Source organism: Ochotona princeps, chromosome 6, assembly GCF_030435755.1.
Source record: "Ochotona princeps isolate mOchPri1 chromosome 6, mOchPri1.hap1, whole genome shotgun sequence".
Taxonomy (NCBI): Eukaryota; Metazoa; Chordata; class Mammalia; order Lagomorpha; family Ochotonidae; genus Ochotona; species Ochotona princeps.
The window spans coordinates 54,262,876-54,286,958 of record NC_080837.1 but is presented as its reverse complement, the minus strand read 5'-3'; the positions used below and the strand labels follow the sequence as shown (position 1 = coordinate 54,286,958).

The 24,083-nt window shown below is 39.3% G+C and overlaps 1 protein-coding gene across 4 annotated transcripts in view; it reads right to left on the bottom strand.

The window, feature by feature from the left end:
- The window catches only part of AKAP6 (A-kinase anchoring protein 6), a 555,986-nt gene that overhangs the window by 302,130 nt on the left and 229,773 nt on the right, over positions 1-24,083 (bottom strand). The window contains exon 1 of one of the 4 annotated variants that reach the window (XM_058666319.1): positions 5,345-5,655. The exons of the other annotated variants lie outside the window; for them this stretch is intronic. Within the exon in view, the coding sequence (XP_058522302.1) occupies positions 5,345-5,368 (24 nt within the window). The 5' untranslated portion in view covers positions 5,369-5,655. Of the gene's footprint in view, positions 1-5,344; positions 5,656-24,083 lie in introns of those variants that run through there. 4 annotated transcript variants of the gene reach the window in all.

Sequence of the window (24,083 nt, the reverse complement as noted above, 5' to 3'; positions counted from 1 at the left end):
GTTTAACTTTTATGGATGACAGCTAAGTATAGTTATAAATGGTTTTGGTTCAAACAAATCTAAAAGATTTTTACTGAAAAGCTTTCATTTCTTACTAGTTACATATAGACCTAAAGAATAAGTAACTTATTTTAATAATAGATATGTGGTATGAATGAGTTTTCATTAATTCCAAATGTGAACATTTTTAAAGTTTAAAAACCACAAAATAAATCAATACTGCATCTAATCTACCTTTCAAGTGATTAGTGCTTGAAAAAATATAAAATGTGAAATTTATTATATTTGCTATTATAAATATATAATATCAAATGTAAACGATGAGATTGTTAGAAAACATTATGCAGTAATGTCTCAATACATAATAATAATATTTTTAAAGATGATTTCTACTATGTCAGAATGCTAAGTTCTATCATAAACTTCAATAGAGGGGCAACTTTCCTAATTTTATAAAGAATGACAGCCCTAAACAAATGAATAAGTTTAAAAATCCTTTTTTGTTGTAGCACTAATTTTCATTTTTCTCATGTTTTAAATTTTTGTGTATGAAATTAAAATTTTGCTAATTACAAATTCCCATCATAACAAATAATTCTAACATGAACTGTTGAAGCACATGAATATGCCCTTTTGCTTAGAAGTGAACAAGTAAATTATTCTCTGGTACTCACTTCTTAGTACACTTGCCCAAATAAAATAGCTTACATTTTCTGTTTCTGATCTTTGGTTAGACTGAATCATACAGTATGAATTCTTTTCTCTTGCTCCTTTTGACTAATTTTATATCTGAATTTTTTCTTATATCCTAGGCTTTCCTATAATAAAAAATATCTATTACAGGATAATGTATAATTTGTACACCAAGTACAAAGACTTATGAGTATGTATCACTCCACTTTAAAAAAATTCTCTAATTTCAACTTGGTTTTATCCAACAATTTCCAGTATCTTTTCACAGAAAACTAGAAAAAAAGACAGAAGAAGTGCAGGATTGTTTAACCATCAGTTATTGACCTAGTAGTTTAGATCCTTGAAATATGGCTACATCCTGATACAATACAAAAATAGCAATGGCTCCTACATGCTCCAGTGGTTCAGAGCTACTGCAGACCTACCTAGTGACCGCTACTACGCAATCCGTGTGGCCCAGGCTGCTGAGGCTCCAATTGTATAGAAACGAACAGTGGCACGTGTAAATCCCAACAGGACCTGAAGTGCTGCTGTAAGCTGCTTTTTTCTACACTGCTGACATTACTCTCACTATGCAGAAGGCAAAAATCTTATGCAACTCTGATGTTAATCCTACAGGTGCACCACAATATTCCTTGGGGCCCTGAGAATGCCTTGCCTGCACAGCTGCAGATCTGCTGCTACCCACTTCCTCCAGGTAACACCCAGCTCATGAGATGACTGAATGAAGCTCCACATCCTTCCTACTGCTCTACAGTACTCAGAGGCAAATACCCACTCATTTGGCAAGTTATTTATTGACCACCAACAGTGAATAAGGCACCCCACTTAGTGATAAATATTAAACAGAGTGTGAAAAGCTGAGCAAGAATTCCAGGAAAGCCTCACACATAGACAAAGCAACAACATTGAAAGTGGACTGATTATAAATTAAATGAAATTTAAAGAATGAAATAAGGTACATATTGTTAAATACTTACTACCTTTCTGAAACTAAGTGAACTGATTGAATTTTGGCTGTTTCACAAAGAGGGATCCCAACAGATCAGAGAATCCCCTCTCATATTACTCTTTGCTACACCACATCCTAAGCATATCACACCAGAAGAGGCCTATCACTACAGTAGCTTCTTAAAAGTGAGATTGGGTAGTATTCTCCATCCTCAGATTTCTAATTGCTATCACATTGGAGAGCCTCAATGAAAATGATAAATCAATGAACAAACATTTGCTACCCAGAAAATCATACAAAATCCAAACTAAACACTTTTAAACTCCATTTCAAAATTTTCTCATTTGGTCCTACCATGTTGACATATATATGTCATACATATCACATATCATATAGATATAGATATACACAGATAACCTGATTATTAAACAGCTCCAAAGATACTAAATAGTCAAAGGGTTTTTTTTCTTTCTTTGAAAAGGGGATTTATAAAAGCCAAAGCTTTTACATGAATTACCAAAAAGAAATCCTTTCTATACCTAACTCAGGAGACATCTACAGTTAAAAACCAAGGACTAATATTCCGCCTACATGCACCAGAAAGGTCACACCGGTCACTTAGTGCTGGCAGGCACTCTGCTGACCAGTGCTCTTATCCTAGCAGGAATTGTGTATAAAGGGAGTAACTCACTGTAAAGTAATAATCACATGACAGTTGAGGAAGAATGGCTCAGTAGTCAAAAAATCCCAACAGTGCAAAACTGAAATTGCAGAAAAACATCTGGAAACTATCAGTGAGCTCTACTTATAGCTTAATTAAATGAATGTATGGAGCTTAAGACAATTTTTAGGAAATGAAACTGAATGATAATGTGAATTTTCCATGAAGCTCCTGGCTCCTGGCTTCAGCCTAGTCAAGACCTGGCCATTGAGGCCATTTGGGGAGTGAACCAGGAGAAGGAAGATCTTTTTGTCTCTCCCTCACTCTTCGCTCAAACTCTACCTTTTAAACAAATAAAATAAATCGTTTTAAAAATGCAACTTTCAGAACAAAGAGTCAAGAAGTATTACTTCATAGTGACAAAAGTTTCAGTTTAGCAAGGGACACAGCAACTTTAAGTATTAACACTAACGAAAAAAAAAAAAAAAGAATTTCAAGGAGAAGCAAAACCATACAATTATAAATGGAGATTTAATACCACTCTCCAAATAACTGATAGATTGTTAGATGCATAAATGATAAATATACATAGATGATAAACAAACATAATACTCACTAGTATGGAAACAGATTAAGAGAAGATCTGAGTAATATTAGCAACCATTACGTCCTAACTGACGTTACAGGTGTATGTAGAGAGCCAATGCTCTCTCAAACAGCAGAACACACATTTCTCTCAAGAACCCCTCTAACAGTGTCCAGGACAGAGCACACTTGTACAACCAGCTTAAAATATTTTTAAAGATTAAAGTCACAAGAAATATGGTTTCTGATCATAATTAAATTAAATTATAGTTGAAAATAGTGGCAGAAAGACCTATGGGAAACTGCCAAGTCTGTAAAGAACAAGTAACATGCTTTTAAATAATCTACAAGTCAACAAGCAAGCAAAAAAAGAGTATTTTTAAATGAAAGAAAACAAATACAAAGTATCTAAAAATAGCAGTTAAACTGCCACTTGGGACTCTGGTACCCCATACCAGAGTGCTAGTTCAAGTCCTAGATATTCCACTTTCAATCCAGCTTCCTGCTAATAAGCTTGGAAGGGAATTGGTTGATGGTCCAAGTGCTTGGTTCTCTGATGCTGACATGAGAGACCTGGACAGAGTTCTGTGCTCCTGACTGTGGTCTGCTCCAGCCCTGATTCTTGTGGGCATTTAGGGGTGAAGCAGCAGAAAGGAGGTCAAGCTTGCTCTCTCCCTCTCGTTCTCACTCTCTCAGACTGTATCTTTAAAATAAACAAACAAATCTTTCAAAAAAAATAAGCAAAAGCTGAAAGGAAAAAAAAATCTTTCAAGGACTAAAAGCAGTAAATAGAAAAAATGTATAGAATTAAACACCTATATAAAACATGAAGGTCTCAAATCAATGATCTCAGAATCTGCCATAAGAAAATGGAGAACAAGGACCCCTGAGAAAGCATATATGGAAGCCCTAAAACTGTGACATATGGTTGGTCACTGGCAAACTCTCAAAGATGAAACTTCTCAAAGATATCCCAAACCTTGTTAAATGTCATCTCTCAGCCATTGGGACTGTGTCACCGGATCTCATAAAAACGGTAGGCAGCACTTGGCAGAATCACCAAGCTCTTTTTAGAAGACCAAAGAAGACTCAAAAGGACATAACACATACATTCTAGATTTGTTCACAGGAAGTAACACCTGGTGACATTGTTTATAACTTAGCTTGCTTTCATAGTTTAATTATGAGAATACCTGCCTCTTGCTACTGTTGTTGGGATCTAACCTTACACTAATATGATCTAAAGTTCATTAAAAAATTAGATTGAATCATATAAAATTGCCATTTTACAGGTCCAAACTCATTTCATATTGGCAATTTCACATTTTGTATTTTCACATCTTTTAAATCTCGGGCCATGTCCCTTGTCTTAAGAAAGTCTTACTTCACTAAGGTAAAACTTGATATACAATATATCAAAGGAGCCACCCCAAATCTTCCCATAAAGAAACACTTTCAAGGCCCTTAGAAGAGTTTCATGTAATCATATACAATACACACACATACATACATATGCACACATACATGTGCCTTGATAATGAAAAAAAAGCTTTTTGTTCCTGAGAAACTTATATAAACTTATGCCATATCAGTGAATTTCAATGTAGGAATCTAACATGTAAAGCAAAACCTTAAAATATGAGGTTGAAACTTCCTATTCATTTTACATAGATATTTCTTTAAAGTGCGTTCAGCTCTCCATGTATGTGTTAATCATTCCAATTATAAAAGGCTGTTTACACATATATTTCAGGAATATGTCACATGATATGAGGCATAATATATAAGGTTGAAGAAATACTGAATAATCTACTCAGAGTAAATCACCCACTCAGGTGGAAGTTCACAAGCATCACCTGCTGCTTTTGCACACTGAGCCTCTGTGTCAGAGACCTGACCGTCAAAACTAAATTTGATACGGCATAACATAAGCCACCTTTGCAACAATACTGCAGTGTTTTATCTTAATTCCACTTAGATGAGGCTAAATAATAGTTTAAGTGTGGTTATTTGCAAAAGAGTTGTGCTGGTTTTCATTTCAGTGTGAAGATAAAAGTCAGACCCTGTTTATTAAGCAGTTGAAAAATATACAAAAATCATGTGGGCTAGAACTCACTAAATAGCTTAACATTTTTGCAGTTAAAATAATGGAAATAAAATACAAAAGAGGAAGATCAGTTTTAAAGAAGCATTTCACCATATTCCAGATAAATCATGACTTTGTGTGAACTCCCTTCCCCCACCCACCAGGTCTTAGAATCTCACAGCACTTGTGTAACAGCAATGCAGATTTTTGTTAGACATAGCTTCTACTTGTGAATAAAATATCATGCCCACCAACTAAGCATGCTGGATGCACAGAAACAACCTGAAATTCATATGCCCAACTCTGCAAAATTAAACAGCTGAATGACTTCTGCCAATCTTAGAATTCCACATAAGCAACAGCCTACCTGGAGTGCACAGCCAGGAGACATCCAAAGCACAGTGCGGTCCTAAAGAATCTGCTGCAATTTCCTCAGTCAGGCCATCCTCTCCAGCAGTTACTCGACCACCAACCGACAGGTTGGAACTAGAGAGCCTAGCTCTTGCAGCCCAAGTCAATTTTGTTTCAAATCAGCTGTCACTTGCTAAACAGCTTTGCAAACAGAGAATCTAAAACACGACCACCAATCTACTTCCCAGACCTGAACATCTAGGGGCTTTGGGTCTCACTGCCTTGACACTCAAGAACTGTAACTAGGCTAAGGTTTCCAATGCTCAGTCACTCAGCTCCCAGACTACTAACTGGAATGTCAATGCACATGTGTCCCTCACAATTAGTAAGGCTATTTTAGGCAGTGACCTAAGTTCCCAGAGAATGTAAGCTGATGGCAAAGGGGAGTCTAAAGTGTCAGTTGCTTGGCTACAGTCAAAAGCTCATATGTGAAGTTTACAGTCCATGTGCTTCCTCAACACTACACTGGCTTTTACTTTCACTCAGAAGAAATACTGAAATTGTACACCTTTCTTTAAATACCCTTAGAAAGCTCAGCCTCTTCTTGCATAAGCACAGAGGAGTAACAGCTTCAGTCAAGATATGGACTATCAGGGAGCATAGAATTCAAGAAAGGTATGCAAGTGGCAAGCACAGCTGTTTTATAAAAACAGTTTTAAATGCTGATTGGCAGTACCCACCCACAGAGTGAGTGCACTGTTCCACTAGATGCCCCAATGAAAACAAACTACCCATGACTTGCCCTTCGAAGTTTTCACAGAAAAAGCTGTAAATATAAAAATTCTCTAAACATCTTCCATAATTACAAGTTAGTTCCCCTCTACAATTTGACACATATTTACTAAGGAATGCTGTTTCTAATGAAGTAAGTATTCCACATACTGGCTAATGTGACTGTTTTATAGACATTTAACCCAAGAGAAAAATCATTAAAAAGAAGCAATGGAATGAAAGTGCCTCATAGCTCCTTACCAGCAAGTTCCCCCAGGCCAGCACTGAGCATTTGGACTCCCAGAGCCAACACAGGATAAATTTACAGGTTTTCCAACTTCCTCATCAACAGGCCACTCATGGTTTCCACAGAAGTCAGACCTCCATGAGACAGCATAAGCTCCCAGGAGGCAGTGGGAGTAAGTTAGATATAAGGAAGAAGTCCCTGGGTTGTGGATTTGCTAAGAATTGCTACCAGAAGCAATTCAATTCAATCTGATCAAATCTCATTACTAGAGAATTTTAATAAAAATGTGAATAAATGTGTTGCCAGTGGTTAGCCATGGTCTACTGAAACAGAGAACACCAAAATTGGTAAGTGCTCAAAGTCTCTCCTCCTCGGTTGGCTAGCCATTCTCTGAAACATCTCAACAAACAGCTCAGTGGTCACTTTGGAAGCCTCATGATTCCTTTGGGCTGGCTTACTTCCCCTTAGCTCCTCTCCAGTTCTGCTCGTGCCTGGCATCTTAATGTTCTGTTTGCCTCCTTGCTCACTTCTCAGAGATCTCTAAGCAGCCATTGTTACACTAGGTTCATCTCTGCAAGGCTATTGTAAAACAGCACTGAAGGGGTGTTTGTTGTAGCACACTGCATTAAAGCTGATGCCTGGGACACCTGCTACCCATATTTTTTTTCTTTTTAAACTTATGAAAACTTTCTAAAATTAGATAGTAGTTATAGTCACATATTTTTACCACAGTAAAGCTTACTGCATTATGAACACAAAAAGAATGAATGCTGTATATAAAGTAAGTCTCAAAAAAGTTATTACTAAAAATACAAACATCCAATGCAGTAGACACACGCAGTATGCACCCCTACTTCCAAGTCAAAGAGGGACTCCCAGTGAAACTGTTAAATACATCTTGACAATAGGATGCTGGATTCTCTGTCATTGTCCATGCTTACAATGTGAGCATACATTTAAATACTTATGACTGTTTTTGAAGGACTATGTTATTGCAATAGTACAGGGCAAATAAGTTGCAGGGATGGGATTAGGGCAGGCTGGAAATCCCAGAGCCTATGGAACTGTTCATAAAATAAATAAACTCATAAAATAAATGAATTTAAAAATATTCTAAAATTACAAATGGTCTGAATGTTTCAATTAAGAGCCAAGATCGTGGGTCAGACATTGTAGCAAATCAGTTTTTCTACCGCTTTGGACAAACACACTCCATATCAGAGTGCTGCTGGTTTGAAAGCCTGCTATTCTGCATCATATCCAGCTCCCTGCCAACGCACCTGGGAAAGCAGTAGACACTGATTCAAGCACTTGGGGCCCTGCTACCCACATCCAGAAGCAGCTCCTGGCTCCTGGTTTTGTCCTGGCTGAGAACTGACTGCTGTAGCCATCTGGGGAAGGTATCAGCAGATGGATTTCTCTGTCTCTGGGCCATCATCTGCATCCTCCCATGGTGTACACCAGCAGGAAGCTAGATCAGAAACAAGCAGCCAAGACTCAAGCCAAGCATCCCAACATGGGATGTAGATTTCCCAAGCAGCAGTTTAAGATGCTGAGCCATAACACTGGCCACTAAATAAATAAATTTTTAAAAGTTAAAATCAGGGCCTGGAATGGTAGTCTAGTGACTAAAGTCCTCACCTTGCACGTGCCGGAATCCTGTATGGGCACCAATTCTAATCCCAGCATCCCATTTCCCATCCAGCTCCCTGCTTGTGACCTAGGAAAGCAGTCAAGGCCAACCCAAAGCCTTGGGACCCTGAACCCACATGGCAGACCTGGAAGAAGCTCCTGGCTCCTGGCTTTGGATTGGGTCAGCTCCAGCCACTTGGGGAGTGAATCAGTGGATGGAATATCTTCCTCTCTGCCTCTCCTCCTCTCTGTATATCTGCCTTTTCAGTAAAAATAAATAAGCCTTTGAAAAAAAAGTAAAAAGCAGGGATCAGAGCTTCCATGTACAGCACCAGCATTCCATATAGACACTGGTTTGAGCCCCAGGAGCACAATTTCCAAATCAGCCCCTGTTAATAGCGGGAGAAGGAAGCAAAGGCGGGTATAAGACCCTGGGCCTCTGCACTCACACAGGAGACCTAGAAGCTTCTAGTTCCTGGCTTTACCAGATCAGCTCATTCCAATGCAGCCATTTGGAGAGGGAACTAGCAGATAGAAGATCTCTTTCATTGCCTCTCCTCTTTCCCTAATTCTGCCTTTCAAATAAAAATAAATTTTTAGAAAAATAATTCAAAAACATTTAAAAGTACTGGACCCTCAGCAGGCAAACATCTGCTGAATGAACAAACTCTGGAATGTTGCAGAATCACTGTAATACAGCCTGCTTCTGGGTTCTTTAATCTCTTTATGTATGTTTGTAGGTAAGCATGCATGTATGTATGTACTATATAAAGAGAGGACAGAGGGCACTTCCATCTGTTGGTTCATTGCCAAAATAGCTACAATGACCACTGCTGAGCTGATCCGAACCAAGGAGCCAGGAGTCTCCTCTGAGCCTCTCAATGGGCACAGGGTCCCAAGTACTTGAGCCATCCTCCACTGCTTTCCCAGACCACAAGCAGAGGACTGGATTGGAAGTAAAGCAGCCAGAACTAGAATTGGTGGCCATATGGGATGCTGCTGTAAGATGGAGGATTAGCCTGTTGAGCCACCAGTGCCCCATTTCTGGATTCTACAAACTACAGCCACTCAACTCCTACACTTATGACATTTGTCAATTCAGGGTGATCAATAGCTCTGCAGCAGCTCAGTGCATGTAACAGTCTTCTTCATAAGATACATTATAAAATTCAATGAACATCTGATGAAAGAGCAAGCAAATTAACCAATAACATGCAAAGATTTTAATAAATGTATGACTTACAGCCCATCCGCAGTCCTAATCTAAAGCTAGGACTTATTCTTGCCAGTTTCGATAATAAATAGTACTTGGATTTCTCACACAGGTACCTCCTTTCTTTTACCATCCCAAAACCCACTTTTAAAAAAAAAGGGATTTTTAAAAAATTTATTTGAAAGGCAGAGTTACAGAGAGAGGAGAGACAGAGAGGGAATATTCTATCTGCTAGTTCACTCCCTAAATATTGCAACAACCAGGACTGGACTAGACCGAGATCAGGAACCAGAAGCTTCTTCTGAATCTCCCATGGGGGTGCAGGGCTACCTTCTGCTGCCTCCCAGCTAAGTTAGCAGGGATGCTGGAGAAGAGGAGCAACTAGTACTCAAACCAGCACCCATACGGAGGCCAGCACCACATACACCGTAGCTGGCCACATTATGAAACAGTGCTGACCACTACCACGTTTTATAAACTGAGTTTCTCCCATGTTTGATAATATAGAGTAAAAGGAGCTAAGCCAGTGGTCAAAGCCAACTACAATGTGGGTTAATCCCAGAGTACCACAACTATAAACTAGTGGCACTTTAACCTGTAAATATATTTCAAGAGTAAATGAAAAAAGAGTAAATTTTTAAGTGATAAAAGTATTTGAACCACCTGAATATTTCTTAGGAATTAATTTTTTGATCACTGCTTTGTTCTCTTTAATAATTACCACAGACTATACTATTAAGATTATTATTTTTAAAGTCTGAGATACACAAGCCCAGTTCTGTGGTCATTTATATCCTGGCAGCAACCACAAACAAAAGGAACATGCACTTCACAAGGTCCTATTTTTACTTCTTATTTAAATAGCTGTTAGCTCTTTTCAGTACAACAGAAGAAAGATGATAAAATCAAGACAAGCTTTTTCTTATCTGAACCAAACACTAACATTAGTCTGGAAAACTACACATATTTGAGGATTTACATTCTCCTTCGCGATTTTGAGGAATATCTAAGTATAAGGCTCTATAACTATGACACAAAGTTTTTACAGGTATAGTACTTTTTTTTTTTTTTTTTTTTTTAAATTCATTAATTACATTGTATTATGTGACACAGTTTCATAGGTACTGGGATTCTCCCCAAGGTATAGTACTTTTTAAAAATTTTTTTTTTAATTTGAAAAGCAGAATCACAAAGATAGAAGAGAGAGAGAGACTGACTGACCACTGGTTCGTTCTCCAAATGTTGCACTGGCTGGAGCTGGTCCAGTTCTAAGCCAGAAGCCTGAGCTGCTTCTGGGTATCCCAAGTGTACGGACTTGAATAGCAGGCCTTGGGCTATCCCCCGCTGCTTTCCCAAGCCACGAGCGGGGAGATGGATTGAAAGTGGAGCAACTAAAACTCAAACAGGAGCCCAAATGGGATGTTGCTGCTGCCACAGACAAAGGCTTAACCTTATACACCACAGCACCGGCCCCCAAGTTAAGAATCTCTTATCCAAAATGCTTGAGACAGTGAGTCAGATTTCATATACTTCCCAGATTTTTACTATTTAACATTTAATAATGAGATACCATGGGGATGAGACCTAAAACTAAGCAATTCATTTTGTTTTACATACACTTTATATACATAGCCTGAAGATAGTATTACACAATTATTTTTAGTGGACTTGCATTACAAATTTTTCAATACTTCTCATCATAAAATATTTTCATTCAATTAAATTAAAATTTTTAAATAACTAGTATCTTTAAGACTCAGATCTCATAGTTTAAAAAAATATTTAATTTGCTTATTTTCGTCTTCTTTGAAAGAGCCATTTCTATCCACTAGTTTCCTGCCAAATGCACTCAACAACTGGGACTAAGTAAGACTAAACGTGGGAAACCGGGTAGTGAAAACATGACTGTAAAATTATCATCACTATTCCTCGATAATACTGTGCTACTTAAATGATTGCCAGTTGATATCATTTCTTAACTTCAACTTCTGGTTAAAACAGAGTAGCTTACACAGAACACTCATTTCACTGAGAATGATGAAACAAGATGGGGAGAACAGGATCAATATGAAGGCATCAGGGTTCCTAAAACACAAGGGATTTGGATCTTCAATCTCAGAGACATTGAAAACTTGGAAAAGAAAGCTGACGCCGTTCTTCTCTGCCAGGATCTTACCAATAGGCAAGAGAAGCTGTGACGTGAAGAAGCTTAGCTGAATGTCAGTCCAGTCCTCAGCATGCAAAGGACAAAAATGAGTAGAAGCCTCCCCTCCCCAGGGATGATGGCCTGGTGAAAGTGAGGACAATCAGAGAGGATCTAAACGGACCACCAAAGGACTTGGAGTAAACCAGAAACAGGACAGCCTTCATAAAAATAAATCTAACAATATATAAACCAGATAATATTTCTGTATCATGACCAAGTTGGGTGGAGTCCAGAAAAACAAGAGTGGTTTAATGTTTGTAAACTAAGTGTTTATGGGCCCGGAGCAATAGCCTAGTGGCTACATCCTCGCCTTGCATCCACTGGAATCCCAAATGGATACCAGTGCGTAATCTGGCTTCTCGACTTTTCATCAAGCTTTCCGCTTCTGGCCTGGGAAAGCAGAAAAGGACAGTTCAAAGCTTTGGGACCCTGCATCTACGCGGGAGACCCAGAAGAAACTCCTGGCTTCAGATCAGATCAACTCGAGTAGTTGTGGCCACTTGCGGAGTGAACCAGTGGACAAAAGCTCTTTCTCTCTTTATCTCCTTTTCTCCGTATACTTGCGTTTCCAATTTAAAAAATGAAATAAATCTGTTTTTAAAAAGTAAATGTTTATAAAAATCATAAGATGACCTCAACACATTCAGGAAAAAAGCATTTAGGGCCCAGCACAGTAGCCTAGTGGCTAAAGTCCTAAAGTCCTCACCCTGCATGCACCAGAATCCCATATGGACACCAATTTGTGTCCCAGCAGCCCACTTGCCAACCATCCCCCTGCCTGTGGCCTAGGAAAGTGATCGAGGACAGCCCAAAGCCTTGGGACCCTGCACACACGTGGGAGAACCAGAGGATGCTCCTGGCTTCAGATCAGCTCAGCTCCAGCAATGGCAGCCATCGAGGAGTGAGTCAGCAGATGAAAGATCTTCCTCTTTTGTCGCTCCTCCTTTCTGTATATCTGATTTGCCAATAAAAACAAAATAAATCTTTAACAAAAAAAAGCATTTGATAAAAAAGCAATATTCATTGGGGAAAAAAATCCTCATGGTACAGTTTGAATATGCTATGATTTCTGAACTCATACAGAACTTTAAACTACAGGAGCATAAGTTAAAGGTACTAAAAAGATCGAAACTGAATCTAATTACACTGTCTATGGATGGGACCTGGTGGGAAGTCCTTAGGCTGGTAGGTATGTGCCATCAGGAGCTATCCTCATGAGAGGGTTGTTATAAAGGCCTAAGTTTGAGCCCACCCATTCTGCTTCCTGACATATCACATGATCCTTGTATTGCATATGCTCCAGCACTACCATCCAACACTAATCCAATGGAGCTCCCAAATTTTTTAAATCTGATTATTTCTCTTTATGAAGTTAATTTCCATGGGTATTGTGTTACACAGATGAAAAACTGACTAATACATCTCATAAATATACTTTGGGCAAAAATAAGCCATAAGGATATATCTATATCAAACAAAGTTATTTGAAATACAATACAGGCAAAGTAAACTGTAATATTTAGAGATGCTTACATGGGTAGTAAAGTTCTAAAGCTAGGAAATGACCACAGTGTCATAAAATCAAGTTACATTTGAAGAGATGGAAAGGGTGCGACCAGAGATATGTAGTGTGTCTATATTCCCGGGAACATTCTATCTTTATTCTTAAATTCATGATTTTAAATCCTCACACAATGGATCTTTACATATTAGATGAAAACAGACTGCAGTAAGATGATCAGAAGGCGGGAAAAGAGAGATTGGTAACAGCTATTGTAATCAATTCTTTACGGATTATTGCTGTAAGTGCAATAAGGAAATTGGGTAGCTGGAAGGGAATGGAGAGCCAAGGAAGTTTCTTCTTTTTCAGGCTGGAAGATGTTACAATTTGCTATGTACTGCAGGGAATAATAACATTCATAATTGCTCTGAAATAATATATACATAAATTATAGCAATGATTGCCTCAGAGAGATGAATTGTCAGGCAAAAGAATAAACAAAAGCAGGAGAGGCTTTCCTTTTAATGTTTATTCTTTTATTAATCATCTTTGGAATTTTTTTGTTTTGTCATAGATTATCTACTGACAACTAGTCAATCAACAACATTTAACAACTACTGATTGATCAATCAATAATTAAAAGGTAAATCTCTACATGTTGATATGGATAGAGGTCCTAAAATATAATGTGAAACAAGACAGTTACCAACAGATAACAGCAGTAAGGAATACATCTTCATAGTATGAATGTAAATATGGACTAAAAACCTATCAATACACCAAGCTGCCAACCAGAGTTACCTCTGCAGAATATGAAAAGAAATTTCTTACTTATCTACTGCTTATTTTTACAATCATAGAAAGATAGATAGATAGATAAATAGACAGACAGGCATCAGAAAATTACAGATTTCAAATTTCAAAGTCGCTTTGTTGTATGAGTCTGCCATATGATTCAATTCTGTGTGTTGAAGCAGTCAGGAAACCAACCAGACATTTCCCTGGAGCAGAAGGATCTTGGGGCTTGTGTGAACAGCAGTGAGGGCTGACGAGGACTAGGAAGAATCCATGCCGGCTGACTAAAGCATACTGAATTCTGGCTGCTGTGAGTGTGTCTTCACTGTGGTTTACATGGAGATCATGCATGGTGCAGTGACAACAAAGTCAAGCAAGTGACAAATGCAACCATATCCTTTTGTTGTTGCCGATTTTGTTAAGATTTATTTATTTATACTGGTAAGGCAGATATACCAAGAATAGGAGAGACAAACATCTTTTTCTTAAAGATTTTCTTATTTTTATTACAAAGTCAGATATACAGAGAGGAGGAAAGACAGAGAGGAAGATCTTGCTACTTAAACATTTTGAGGGGAATAGGGTAAGAACATTTTTAAACAGATGGAGAAACTTTAGCCAGTATGAAGCAGAGAGAGCAATTCCAGGAAATAAGAGAGGACAGAATGACAGCAGAAGGGAACCTAGAAACTGACAGACACGGGAAAGCAGCGGACACAAAGTTATGGTGTTGCAGTGACCGATAACCCAGCAGCATTCGGCAAGCAGCGATCTGAACTGAAAACACAGCCAGAATTCCACCAGCAACAAGGTAGGGAGGCGTGTTCACTGGGAGCTCAGGTAAACCCAGACAAAGAACTGCTCCTTCTGCTGGTCTTTTGATTTGACCAGGAACAGAGACAGAGTAGCAGGTTCCAGATAGGTGATGCAGCAACAGGGGAAATTTCACAGCCCACTTTACCCGGCAGAGCCGAATTGGGCACCATCTTGTGTAGGGAGACAAAGGCTACAGGACAGGACTCCACATGCACTGAGCTGAGATTGCACTCATTTCTGGCTCAGCAAACTGCAACAATGTGGCGTTTACATGTTCCACCCAAGGCAGGTCCAGGTAGCCCTCAGATCTGATGGCCAGCAGATCAAGAACTCTAGTAGTGGCACATCAGGCAACATTTCTCGCAGTGTGGCAAGAGCTTTAAGACTGCAGGGGACCGGGCCTGGTGGCGTGGCCTAGCGGCTAAAGTCCTCGCCTTGAAAGCCCCAGGATCCCATATGGGCGCCGGTTCTAATCCCGGCAGCTCCACTTCCCATCCAGCTCCCTGCTTGTGGCCTGGGAAAGCAATCGAGGATGGCCCAATGCATTGGGACATTGCGCCCGCGTGGGAGACCTGGAAGAGGTTCCAGGTTCCCGGCTTCAGATCTACGCGCATTGGCCCATTGCGGCTCACTTGGGGAGTGAATCATCGCACGGAAGATCTTCTTCTCTGTCTCTCCAATAATAATAACATCTTAAAAAAAGAAAAAAGACTGCAGGGGACGACAATGAGCTGCACATGACTGAGTTGGGAGCAAACTCATTGATCTCAGTGCATTGCACTGGTCCCACAGGGAAAATAATACCAACTATGGCATCGTATGGATCAAAATAGGTCTGTGTGGCCCTCAAACTTCACAGCCAACAGGTTCTGACAAGATCAGCACCACCATCAACCTAGCTCTATAGGACACCTGCTGTCTCCCTAATCCTGGCACCTGCTCGAACCAAAAGTGGCAGAAAGGTTGTAGACCACGATGGTACAGCCCTGCGCAAAATCACAGGAGATGAAGAGTGGTGAGCCAGGAGCGAGGCTAAGGAGATCCATGGTGGAAATCTAACATAAGAACCCAGACCTGGAACTCACTGGAGGGAGTGGCACAAGTGACTACAAAGAACCATGTACCAACCACAATAAGTAAAATTTAATTGTAGACCTGTGGGTACACAGTTTACAGAAACCTGCCCCAAGGAGAAGAATCTGCTAACCAAAAGTACAATGATCAAAAGCAAAAGAAGAGACAAAGGCACAATGAATATTACTGAAGATTCCCCTGCAAAGGAGCAAAACCCTATGCCAACCTCAGAGTTCACTGAGAAAGACATCGAGAAAACGGGGGATACAGAATTCAAAACACTTGTTATAAGACTTATCAACAACGAGAAGCACGTTAACATAGGAGTTTAAGAAATTTAAGGAATATGTCACACAGGAAATGAATCAAATGAAAGCTGATGTATCAGAAATTAAGAACACAGTGGAGCAAATTAAAAGTACAGTGGAGAGTCTCCAAAACAGAATGAAGCAGGCAGATGAAAGAACTTCAAAATTAGAAGATATTTCCTGTCACCATAGGGAAACAAACAAAAAGCTAGAAGCAGAGCTGGGTCAAGCTAAAAAAAGTATTCAGGAATTGAAAGACACTATTAAAAGGCCACACATAAGAGTCATGGGAGTCCCAGAAGGTGCAGAAAGAGAATCTGGAATTAAAGGTGTATTCAATGAAATAATAAGGGAAACCTTTCCTAATCTAGAGAAAGAATTGGGAAACAACATGCAGGAGAGGCACAGAACTCCTAACAGGCTTGACCAAAAGCAATCTTCATCATGACATAGGATAATCAAGCTTTCTTCAGCTGAACATAAGGAAAAGATCCTTAAACGTGCACGTGAAAAAAATCAATTGATATATAAAGGAATGCCAATTAAACTCACAGGAAACTGTATATAGGCCAGTAGAGAACCGAGTGACATATTCCAGATTCTAAAAGCAAAAAATTGTCAGCCCAGGATAACATACCCAGCAAAACTTTCCTTTGTTTTTGAAAACGAAAAAAAAAAAAAAAAATCCTTCTACAGTAAAGAAAAGTTAAAAGAATATGCCTCTTCCAAATCTGTCCTACAAATGATACTTAAAGATGTTCTCTTGACAGAGAAAAGGAATAGCACCCACCAAAACCAAAGGCAAATGCAAAGAACATCCCAGTAAAATAACAGAAGACTAAATCGATGAACAACCTATTGCTAAAAAGACAGGACCCTATTACCACCCATTCATATTAACCTTGAATGTAAATGGCTTAAACTCATCAATCAAACACCATAGATAAGTATACTTGATTAAGAAAACAAAATCCATCTATTTGTTGCCTGCAGGAGATACATTTCACTAACAAACATCAACAGAAAATACATCTCATGGATTTTTATTTTTTTTAAGTTTCACCTCTTCAGAACACTTTCTTCTCATTAAATTCTTCAATGACTCATAGATCACACACAGCAGCATTTTCTTCAAGAAGGTTCTTTCATTGCTTCAGCAACACATTAATCATTCAGTAGCATGCTATTTAACTTCATGGTGTTGTTAGTTTCATTTTTTTCTTCCTGCTCTAGATTTTGTTTTGTGGTTTTTCATTTGAGGGGATGTATAGTAACTGTGTAATGGAGACTATCATATCCAGCAGCATGCTATTTAACTTCATGGTGCTGTAAATTTCCATTTTTCTTCCTGTGGTTGATTTTGTATTATGGCTTTTCATTTAAGGGGATGTATAGCAACTGTGTAATAGAGGCTATCGTGTCCAGATATGAAGATACAATGCAGTACGCATCTCTACTTACAAATCAAAAATGGACTCCCAATGAAATTGTTTACTGTATCTTGACAATAGGATGCTGGGCTTTCTGCCATTGTCCATCCCCACAATGATGGACATATAATTATTTATGAAGAACAATACTATAGCAATAATATAGGGAAATTCAGTAGGAAGGAGGGATTTGGGGCAGGGGGTAAGGGAAATTTCAGGGCCTATGGAACTGTATCATAAAATAATATAATTACAAAAGAAAAAAAAAGAAAAATTTTGAGGGAAACAAAAACATTCAGACCATGGCAAAATACCTCAGTATTTAACTTAATAGAAATTCCCTGAGCACATGAGTTTTGAGATAATTAAGTGGATGGACTAATGTACATGGCACACAAAGAAATGTTTAGGATATATTAAAGGAACAACAAAATCATGACGGATGGGGCTAGCACTATGGCATGGCAGGTTACACTGCCCTCTGCAATGCCAATATCAAATATGAGTACCTATTCATGTCCCCACTGCTCCACCTCCAATCTAGCTCCCTGCTAATGTGCCTGGAAAAGCCTTGGACGGCAGTCCAGTTGCCTAGGGTCCTGCACTCACATGGGAGAACTGGAAGAAGCATTTTTCTACTTATGTATATAAAAACTGAAAAATATATATATCAAAACTGGTAATTCTGGATATTCCTAGAGAACCACAGATAATTTTTACTTGCCATCATTTTACAATACATATTTTTCATACAATCAGGAGACAACAGTTGAAATTATTTTAAAAACAATTTTATACAATGGCAAAAATCCACCAATGTTAGAAGTGCTTTCATGTTCCTAAGTGTAAAACCTCAAAGCCAATAAAATTCTTACTCACATAGCATCCTTCTCATATTTCCCTTATTATGGCAATAGACATGGGCAATTCCATCCTCTCATCTTCTCCCAATTTATCTTCCTGAACTCGTTCTGTGTGACCTGAAATTATCTCCTACCACCTCAATTTAATTCTGAGCCAAAGATAACACAGTAGAAATCAGAAGTTGCTGACCATTACACCAAGAAATCTCTTCAATTTTGTATCATAATTAAACCATTCTCCTGCCCTTGACCTATGCATCCAGCCTCTACACTTATTTCCTGCCAAAAACAGCCAGCATCATCTTTCTTCATAGCCAATCATTACTCCCTAAAGCATAAGCCATAACTTTATAGTTTCAGGAGTTCCTCATAAAACTTACAAGGGTATTGACTTTCTCTCCTCTGATTGGCACCTTGAGCAGATGTATACTTCAGGCTGAACTCAGTTTTCATCAACTTGATTAGCTCCTTCTAGCATCAAACTACACTTCTTGTGTCTTCAGAAGCCAGAGGTCTCCTCTGCTGTCTCCTCGACCTCTTCTAACTTTGCCTGCTAAGGACAACTGGTCTTTTATCCTGTCATCCACAGGCTGTTTGTTTAGCATTGCTGCTACTTCACATCTTCACTGCAAATGGAGCTGGAATTTTCCACCTCACTATTCATTTTCTTAACCACTCTGTCATCTGTCTAGCAGAAAGACTTGCTCCCCTGACATCCACTCTATCGTTTCACAGATCTCAGCATGATGCCTTCTTAACACATTTAATGGCAATTACACAGTGAGTTGCCTTGTGGGTACACATGCATGTTTGTGATGCCTCTTGGCAAAAGCACTGTGATGCTGGCTCTTAACCAGTGAATGAGAGAACTCAAAACACCCTACATGGCAATGCTCAGCACACATTTTTTTCTCTGAAACTTGGAGTCTACTTTTTGCATTTAGGACTGATGCCTAGAAGATTCCATAAACTTCAGCCACACAATGCCTATTGACAGGATAATCCAAGACTTTTTCATTACTCTTGTCACACTATATAGTGCTTTCTATGGCCAGGCATTACTCTAAGCATTTCACAGCTGCTATCTAATTTAATGCTCATTGTAGTCCCATGAGATAGATTCTGTTATGAGAATCATCTTACAGCAGAGGAAAATGAGGAGCAGTTTTCTGCCTCATATCCCCATGTAAGAAGTGGAGCTGGAATTTGAATATACATAGCTGGGTTTTAATCAACTATCTTAACCACCACTCTAAACTGCCCCTCCAGCATAACAACATATTTTAAATAAACATGCTTCACTACTGAAAATATATGGCTAAGTCTGATTTTGGGGACCAAAGTAATAAATATATCACAAGGCATTTTTTGCAAATCTGTGATACAAAACCAGTCTTGGAGTCACAGCATTAATTATCTTGTCAGGACAGTCAAACACACATGGAAGCCTCCCAGATGAGCTTTGATGCAGCCAGCTGTCACTGCTTGGGAGGACTGTGGGTGCCACCTTCCACATCGCTCTTAACCTGCTTCTGCTTATGGATTCTCTTGCTATCTCACCTTCCCTCTCTCTTTCCCTTCTTCTTCTTTACCTCTTTCCTTTCCCTATTCCTTCTCCCCAAATATTTCCAACTTTATGATTCAGAAAAACATTCACTATAGCTCAACTGTATGAGAATTTTACTGACACAAAATATGGTTAGATAAAAGTCTACATACAGGAAATAAGGTCTAGTAGGAAACTTAGATTCTCATACAGAGTTCTTAATTTAACGCATCTCTGATGATGATTCACACAGGGAAGTTCAACTTAAAGCAGTTTCAGCCTCCAATTCTGTGTCTGTTTTTATCTGATGAAGATGTAAAATGGCTTTGGGGGGTTCCTGAATGAGGAAGTACTGCATATTTCTCCCTAGGCCTCTAAAACCATTAAAGGAATTATTTCTACAGATCCATCCACCCTCCTGCCCCATGAGAATGTTAGGTGCATGACTTTTTTGTTCATTTTGTTGACTGTTGTGCTGAGAACAGTGTCTGAAGTACGTTAGGTGCCTAATAAGTATGTACTGAATTAATAAAAAGCAGTGTATTCCTAGAAAAAATACCATACAAACACATCTAAGAACAACACATTAAATTCTTCCACATACAGACAAGAAAAATTTACTGCACTAACCAAATGATATAACATGAGTACTGGTAGTTAAAAACTGACTTACAATATTTTTATGCTAAAAGACTGAAAATAATTTATAGCTTCCAAGACTGCTCATCACACTCAAATGCAAGGTGAGCAGGTTGGCCGTGTCCTAACACAGCAAACAGAAGGTGCTTTTAGTTTCTCAGTTGACTCTCCACAGGGACAGGATTCAGATGTTTCTCTTGAAGCTTTGCTCTTCATAGAACTGAGATTTTGCCTGGGGCAGGCAAATCAATATATGGCAAGTAGTAACAATATTACAAGCACCTCCTGATAAAAAAAAAAAAAACCTGTTGATTAAGGATGACCAAGCTGCCAGGTCCCAACTACTTCACTGCACTGCACTGAGCAGAAGAGCAATCATTTTTACCAGAGGGAGCAACAATCTTTACCACTCACCAACCACTGCTTCATTATAATAGCAAGAAGCACATCCCTGGGAAGAGACCCAAGCTGGCAATAAAACACACAATGTATGTTACAACATATAATCCCAATTGCACCTGTGCAAAGACCTACTAGAACATGATAAAGGGTGACTCTCCAAGCTGCCATAAGAATCCATCAGAGAGGGCCCGCTGGCATGGCCTAGCAGCTAAAGTCCTTGCTTTAAACGCACCAGGATCCCATACTGGTGCCGGTTCTAATCCCGGCAGCTCCACTTCTCATCCAGCTCCCTGCTTGTGGCCTGGGAAAGCAGTTGAGGACGACCCAAAGCCTTGGGAACCTGTACCCATGTGGGAGAGCCAGAAGAAGCTTCTGGCTCCTGGCTTCGGATTAGCATAGCACCAGCCATTGCGCTCACTTGGGGAGTGAATCATCAGATGGAAGATCTTCCTCTCTGTCTCTCCTCCTCTCTGTATATCTGGCTTTGTAATAAAAAAAAATAAATCTTAAAAAAAAGAATTCATCAGACAGAGGGGGGTAGAGAGAAGTAGGGAGAGGAAGAGAGAATTAGACCTTATCCCCTGGCTGGGCAGCTCATTCTGAACCATGCCACATCCACTTCAAATGGGTATATTTGCTTTTTCAATAAATAACATCTTCCTACTGGTTTTTATTTCCTTTCTTTGAATCCTTCCTGAATCAATGACAAGACCTGGACCCCCCCATCCAGCCCACTGACAGAACTGCCAACATCAGTCTATCAAGACACCTTGCAAAATGTCACTTTCAAAATAAGAATAACAATTAAAAACATTCATTAAAAATGATACATTGGGAAGCTATTAACCAGTTGGAGTCAGCATGAAGGCAGAGCAGTAACTAGACTAAAGGAGCCAACTCTAATGACAGACTGGAGGACTGGCCCTAGCACTGCAAATACCAACTGCAGGAGAGCAGCGCGACTTTACAACTCCATTGCTTCATTCAGTGAGTTAGGACTACGAAGGGCAGAGAGAAAAAGGGTGGCAGGGGGAGGGGAAGAGACTTTCCATCCACTGGTTCACTCCCACAAATGGATTGGCCAGAACTAAGCCAATCCAAAGCCAGGAGTCAGGAGCTTCTTCCAGGTCTCCCACATGGATGCAGGGGTCCAAGAACTTGGGCCGTCCCCTGCTCTTTTCCCAGGCCATTAAGTAGGGCACTAGATCAGAAGTGTAGCAGTGCCTGTAGTCCATATGGGATGCTGTAAAGCTGAGGATTAGCCTGTTGAGCCACCATACCTGGCCAGTTTGCTGTGACTATGACACATTCACAATCTGTTGGAAGTCTAAAAGAGCACTGCACTGAGCCTGCCATCCCTGTCTATAATGTTTGTCAGGGCATAGATCCATGTGTTCTTTTCCAGTGGGGAAGTTTAAAGAAATGTACTACCTAGGTCTGAAATAAAAACATAAAATTGAGAATGACTATGTGAGGGCTGTGACAGTGAACAAAATAAACCTCTTTACCAAATGGATCAAAGGTTAAAGTTTTCATCTGTTTTCCAAAAGCTAATATACTTCCTATTCTCCAAAGAGTTTATAAATTTGTAGAAACTTAACACAGTTGTTGAAAATGAGTGAAGTACAAATATAAAAAAATCAATGCTAGATGAAATGAACTGGAAACATATTCTGCAAAGGAAACAAATCCTCATCTCTCTCTGTGAAATGAGTTTCCAGAGATATGCAATCCCTCTTTCTTTAGTGTGTTCATGAACTATAAACCAGCCGTCTCCCCTCCCCCGAATTTAACTTGGTTACAAGTAAGTTAGTTTATTTACCTTGAAATTTTTCTCCTTTTCTCAGGAAATCCTAAGTACGGTGTTAATAATAACCATTCCTTACAAAACTGAAGTGGTCTGTATACATAGAGGCCGAACCATATGAGAGCACCTATATTCAACTGCCTTTGACCCACAAAGTTAACAATTTCACTCAGTTCAGATTCACTTGTAAATTGGATGGATGCAGTCTTGGGGGAGCTGTACTTCACCACCTCAAAGTTGTTATGTCATAAACAAGACACCTCTGTGGAACTGAAACCAGTTCAAGTGAAAGGAATTAAAATCTCTTAGCACCAACAAGGGAAAAAAATGGAAGCCCATATTGACTAGAGCAGTGAATCCAAGACCTACCTGTACAAGGTGTCAAGGAAGTACAACTACAAACAAAACAACAACAATGGCTCTCTGCCCACCATGCTGGGCTGGAAGCTACGTGTGTGGTGAATAAACAGGCTCTGAAAAACAAGACCAGGCGGTTACCTACCATGTGTAGCACTAGATCTTCAGTCCTCTCCCATTTAATCCACACCCCTTCAAACAAACTTTGTCCAGACAAGTTACTAAATAGTTGCAAAATGTTTGGATTATGAACCCTGGAATGCAAGAAGTGAGCAGCTCACCCTACTGTTTACGCATGCGGAGCTCTCTCTGCCCCATCCAGCTCTCTCCACTTCTCTCCTGCTTTAGAATTTCCATTAAACTGACATTGGTTTCATTCTGAGAGAAAAAACACAACATTTTCTGATCTTCCTAATTTGAAAACCAGATGGCCCCAGGAAAGAAGGAAAACAACTTATCAACGACTTCATTTGGCTTCCACTTTTCAATTTCTCGTTTTCAAACATGCAATGCCATTATTACCTGATGTGCATGCTCCCTGGAGACAGAGTGAGCTGCCTAGGAAACAGTTTTCAGCACATCACTGACTTGGGAGCCTACCCTCACTTACTCTCCTCTTCCTCATGTTTCCTTCCCCACTGCCCATAACAACAAAAATAAAATTTGATTCCAAAATGCCATCTATGTTATATGAGAATTATTGTTTAAAATTTGTGGTAAGAAAGCTGTAGGCCAATCTTATAGAATATAATGCAGAACATAAAGCTATTTTCCACGTTGTAGTTCCAACATTCCAGAGAGATTTAAATTCAGCAAATACATGTGTGTGAAGGGACTTCTGCACCAAACGGATTATTTTGGTGAGATATAGTTCAACCAGTTTAAACTGGTTTTCACTTTGTAACCCATGTAGCATTCCAAACATCTCTAGGAATTAGGATTACATCATTTGGGTTGCCTCCCTCAACCCCCGCCAATACAAACAGCCATTATATTCCATTTTCACGACCTTCAAGCTCTCAATATCCAAATACCCAGCTGTTATTTAATCTCTCTCAGTTGCTAAGAGATGGAGATGGTGGCAGATCAGACCAATTTTCTTCAACATAGAATTGCAAGTTGACAGGAGAGGGAACTAAATTCAGCCT